Source organism: Grammomys surdaster, unplaced genomic scaffold (assembly GCF_004785775.1).
Source record: "Grammomys surdaster isolate TR1022 unplaced genomic scaffold, NIH_TR_1.0 66, whole genome shotgun sequence".
NCBI lineage: Eukaryota > Metazoa > Chordata > Mammalia > Rodentia > Muridae > Grammomys > Grammomys surdaster.
Genome location: NW_021604568.1, coordinates 13,426,166 through 13,432,165, shown reverse-complemented (window position 1 = coordinate 13,432,165; position 6,000 = coordinate 13,426,166). Strand labels below are relative to the sequence as shown.

Genomic DNA, 6,000 nt, shown 5'->3' with positions numbered 1-6,000 from the left:
AAAATAAAATAAAATAAAATAAAATAAAATAAAATAAAATAAAATAAAATAAAATAAAAATAGCAGAAAGAGCCAGAAGGTATAGAAAACATCAGGAAAACAAGGCCCTCTGTATAAACTAAGTAAGACTCAAATGAGCTCACAATAAACTAAAGGCTGACATGGGTCTGCACCAGGTCCACTGCATATATATTATAGCTTTCAGCTTGGTGTTTTTATGGGACTTCTTAGGGTTTTTTTTGTTTGTCTGTTTTATCTTATTATATTTTATTTTGTCATGTAAAAAACAAATGTTGCCTCACCTTAAAGAAATTGTGGCTTCACTATGTCAGATTTCCAGATTTCATAAGAAACAGGAAAATCTACCAATTTTTATTATTTGGTCTTAGTTCACTTGAAACACTCTGGAGTAAAGAAAGCATATTTGTGGTTGCAATGTGCTTATGGGTAGTCAGTTTGAGACCTCTATAAATTCAATACACACTTCAGTGTAAGAAAGACATGGGCTGAGCCCACTGTATGATCAAAAACCCTAACACACCTATCTCTAAGTTAGTGTAAGATTACCTCAATACTGTTCTGGGTGAGATGCTCAATAATCAAATGGCTCCTCTAAGAATATTAAATTTAGCAGATGAATATACTTTCTGACATTGATGCTTTTCTACATGATAAAATTTGCAGCAAACACGTGTCAAACCGAATCCCCTGGGTACACAACCCGTCAGTTCCTGTTTTGGTTCCTACTATGTCAGGGGAGTGCCAAGCATGCAGATACAGAAGAAGCTCTGGATTCAATACCAAACCCTATTTAAAAATAAATATGTAAGTCATACTGATGAAGAAAAATAATTAGAAATACCAGATAATTGTATTATCACTAGTGATAAAGTACACAGAGGATGTTCTTGCTGTTCAAAGTTTGGGTCAAGAGATGTCAAATCGGCATCCTCTGCAGCCTGTGGATAGGCTCTAGACCACACCCACAGGACGACAACATTCATTATGAGATCCATTAGAGATCTGTATGCTCCCTAGCATGAGAAAGTCTGCTGCCAGCCAGCTAACACAGTTCTAAATCCAAGCTCTACCTTTAACACCTGGTGATTTTAAACCAGTTATTCTTCTGAACCATGGTTTGCTCACTGTAAAATATATGATGTCATATAAGCCAAAGTGAAGACTAGAAGCCATAAAACAAAAGAGTTGCTGGTATGTAATAAATGCTTAAAATTTAAATCCCTGTATTCAAAGGAAGACACTAGAATAACTGGAAACAGAGAGGAATTCAAGATGAGATACTCAAAGACAAAATTGTTGGACTACGGTTTAGGAAAAACTCTCGACTGAGGTGTGTGTTCGTTCCGACTTGAAGCAGTTGGACATAAGCAGCTGCAGATGGTGTCTGACGTGTGCATTGGTATGAACAGCAAGGCCAGCAGAAGGCATGAAATAGCTGTGTACTCAAGGAATGGAGCAGGAATGGACACTTGCTTTTTATATAGAATGCTAAAAAGCTACTCTAGACATTTCTGTTGTAGATGAACTGGTAAAAGTGGTGAATAAGAACACCCTGCATGATTGTCAATTCAAGAAAAACATTTTCAACTATTATATTAAAGTTTTCCTGGGTTTTTGCCACAAACGTTATTCTAACAACTGACTTTCTTTACTGAAGTGGAAAAAAAAGTAAGATTCTGGGAAGGAGCAACAAGAAGCTGGCCAGACTCCCATTGTTTATGCCAACTGGGAAATGGTGGGGGCTGCAGACTCCAATCTTACACATAATCTAACAACTAGCGTTACCTCTAAAGAAGATAATCAGATAATCCATTTTCTTCATATTTTCAGATAAATATTTAATTTATCTGAAACTGGCTCCAAACTTCCCTTAATTCATGTTTCCTATCTATACAATGTCTACCCACAAATTGGAGTGTTATATTTAAGAGCCAATGAAACCATGTATGCACAGCTCTTAGTTTCAAACTTTGACACATGTGCTCAGTGTTGTTAACACTTTGTCTCTCTGTAGACATGTCCACATTAACACTAGTGCGTTCTCAGATGGTTTAAGTAGAAAACGTGCTCACGTTTACCAGCTCTGATTTCAAGAATAAAGCAGGCCTTACAGAAACTGCTGTCATGATTCACGTCTCTAACTCAACTTGCAAGCTTCCTAAGTGGCATCTAATGGATCTTATTGTTTTCCCTATTGATTCCATGTTGCAAACAGAATCACACATTTACACTGAAAATACACTACTTCCAAAAAGCATATATATGATTTTAAGCAAGACTTAATGATTTCCCATACTTGGACACGGCCAATCAAAGGCTTTCCCAGTGTCTCTACCTGAAAACAGGCACAGGTATACATAGTCACACAACCTCTCATATTTAGTCCAAAGAGAGCTGTCCTTTTTAATAATCCTCTTATCACAAGTAAAAAGAGAGTTTAAAACTCACTCCCATGCCCAGAACATGGAAAAAGCTTTGTGGGATCCCAGTCCCTGCTTAAAAACACCAGCAAAAGGTCAGTTCTCATCAGAGATTACAAAAGGAAAGGGACATTTATTTTACTCTATTTTATTTGCAATATAATAGTATAAATGCTAATAAATTGACTGAGTTCAGTTATAAAATATTAAATATAAAAATAGGTACCTATGACAATATCTATATCCTAGCAGCTCAAGATTAGTCTTCCCTCACAATAAATTTGTACATAAAATAACATATTTTTCAAATGTTTAAACTTTATAGGGACTCAGTCTTTATCTAACATGGTGAAGAAGAAAAAAAACCCAAAGGAATCTCCTCTAGAATCTATCTGGACACAGTGGCACACATGTAATCTCAGCAGTCAGGGAGCGAAGAAAAGATGGGGGAGGTTCCCAGGGGGTCAACACAGGTGACCTTAGCCAAGATGCCTAACAGTGGGCACCTAAAGAGCCCACCTCCTATTGCCAGGCAGGACCCCCAGTGGAGGGATAAGAACACAATCGCACCCACAATACTTCTGACACAAACTTTGTCCTATCTAAAAGAAAGGAAGGGACAAAGATGGAGCAGAAATTGAGGGAGTGGCCAACCAATGACAGACCCAACTTGAGACCTATCCCCTGAGCAAACACCAATCCCTGACACTATCAATGATGCTCTGTTAAGCTTGCAGACAGGAGCCTAACATAACTGTCCTCTGAGAGGCTCCACCCAGCAGCTGACTGAAACAGACACAGATACCCACAGCTAAACATGAGATGGAGCTCAGGGACTCTTATGGAAGAGTTGGGGGAAGGATTGAAGGCCCTGCAGAGGAAAGGAACCCCACAGGAAGACCAACAGAGTCAACTAACCTGGACCCCTGAGAGTTCTCAGACACTGAGCCACCAACCAAACAAAGAGCATACATGGGCTGAACCAATGCCCCCGGCATATATGTATAGCAGAGGACTGCTTTGTCTAGCTTCAGTGCAAGAGGATGTGTCTAATCCTGCAGACTTGATGAGGCAGGGTAGGGGAAATATCCAAGACGTGCTCCACCCTCTCAGAGGCGAAGGGCGGGGAAGCTGAGGGGAAGTAAGGGGGACAGCATTTGAGATGTAAGTAAATAAATGAATAAACTTCAAAGAGAAGACTGTGTAAAGGTCAATGGGTAAGCCCAGAGTTCCTGTATTTCATTGGTTACATTATTATGCTTGAATATAATAAGCAAACACATTGCTAAGGATGCAGACCTAGTGGCATACTGTTTAATATAGGAAAGACAAGAATTAAACTACATGTCACCCTGAAACCCATTATTCTACAAACTCATTGTTACAGAAGAGAGGATGGCTCCAGAGCACAAACATCAGTAAGAACTGTCTTCTACTGAGACCTGAAGCAATCAAGAGCAGGCAGACCAGGTAGCAAGATAAAAACCAACTTTCCCCTACTAGACAAATGTTTTCGCAAACAGAATCAGCATAATTCAAGTTAAAAATAAGGTGTTAAAATACCTGATTTGTTGGCTGTTATACAGTAAATAGGCTTTGATATTACTGCATTAATAGGGTGATAACTTAGGGTCACAAAGAGTTTCAGCCAGTATCGATCATGACAGTAAATAGTGCTATACAGATGAATCTTTCCAATTATCAGACGTGTCTTGTTTCCAGCTGAACAGGGAAGCTGAGTTCTAAATCAAGTCACAGCTTTTCCTTGGATGCGTAAGTTACTACTGCTTATTAGAAGGAAAGAAGCTAGGCTTGCATTCTGGTTCCCCCTTCTTCTCCACATTAAAACAACAGAATGCTCTTATACACAAACCTTTCTTTTTTGGAATATACCTCAGTGGTGGTTAGCTGTACATTGATAGCATAGTCATTAAACAGTTCCAATAACTAAATTATGGATCCAGCTGTCAGACTGCCTAGATCTCCCTCCATTATCTTGCAAACTAGTTTCAATTACACTTGTTTCCTCTAAGCTACTTCTTACCTCTGGTAGAGTAGAAATATTATTGTTCTCTAAATTTAACTCCTCAAGTGCACTGCATTTTGCTAATGATCTGGGTATTGCTGACAATCTATTGTATCTCAGGCCAAGGCGGTTTAAACTGGACAGGTTTCCTGTAAATACAAGAAAAAGGAATTTATCATTCAGAAAATCTGAAGAGTCTTTCACTGTCATAAGCTACAACCTAGGTATTCATTAATTACTCTGAAGTACTATTTCAGCAGATCTTTAAACCAAGAGGTTAACTAGAAAAATAATGAAATAGACAACATTAAGTTAATTCTTAAATGAACTATTAAAAAGCTTTGGCATCATTTAACAAGTTAATCTTTAACTTATAGCACATGGTTTTGCACATCTCACATAAAAGCTACCATGACATCCAATGATATCTAAGCATATCCAATTTGAACATACATTAGACACTACTGAGCAAATACAAAGTGAAACATCTTACACTCCAGCTATTTTCTAGTTTTATTGTCAAGACAATATACAAAGCTACATTTAAGCTACCTGAATGAATGTGGTGTCTATTATCATAAAATATTCACCCAATATTTACTAAACAACACATATAAATTTGTTTTGATACTTAAAAGGACATCAGTAACAACAATTAAATGCTCTGACATTTCTGGGTGAGTCAAGTTAAAATGGCAACTGTTGCCCTTCTTTCTACATTAAACAGTTTCCCCAATGTTAGAAATTATAGAAATGGATACCTGTCTCACGTGTTAGTATTTGCAGATATGTATTTGAGACTGCGCTTTCTTCAATCTACTGACATCCACTTGTTTCTTTTTGTTCTCATCACCATATGGCCCATCTTTCTCGATGCACCATTACTACAGTAATTAACGTAGCTAAGAGCACCAGCCACGCCTTGACACAGTTAGAGAGCAGTCACTACGCCCGCAGTCCTCACCAGCCAGTCCTCACACGCCGCTTCCCTTCTCGGTTAAACAGACTTGAAGCTAGTTCATGCCATTTACACTGTCTTTTGAGTCTATACCTTAAATCTAAAAAACTATAGCACAGAAACCCAGGCAAGTATCTCTGCCTTCCCATGAGACTACAACTACTCTATGGGTACATCACTTACATTTCTTTTCTACAATCCTGCTGGGATGTTGGGCCAAGAATTTGTAGTTCTAATTAAGTAAGATTCCAAATGGTGTAAAATAGAATATAAAAGCAACAATAAAAACTACCACTTAGCAAAAATAAGCTAAGCTTGTCTTGAAGTAAATTTTATATTAACTCAAGATACTTCATTGGTATCTTTCTGATGGTACTCTCGTAAGACATATCCACTTTAAAGAGGGCTGGAGGGACAAAACACAATAATAAAGAAAACAAGACTGACTATTTTCCAAAGCACCAAACAATTCAGAGATCAGAAATAAGAACAAGAATCAATCTTTACTATTGTTACTACTGCTCTAGGATACTGAGATATTTTTGCTACTTAAAAACACTGGATTAGTGAAAAAT

The 6,000-nt window shown here is 37.7% G+C and overlaps 1 protein-coding gene across 3 annotated transcripts in view; it reads right to left on the bottom strand.

The window, feature by feature from the left end:
- Shoc2 (SHOC2 leucine rich repeat scaffold protein) overlaps nt 1-6,000 on the bottom strand; it is a 78,335-nt gene that overhangs the window by 9,930 nt on the left and 62,405 nt on the right. For all 3 annotated transcript variants that reach the window (XM_028773761.1, XM_028773754.1, XM_028773768.1), the window contains exon 4: nt 4,486-4,616. In XM_028773761.1, coding sequence (XP_028629594.1) covers nt 4,486-4,616 — 131 coding nt within the window. The remainder of the gene's footprint in view (nt 1-4,485; nt 4,617-6,000) is intronic.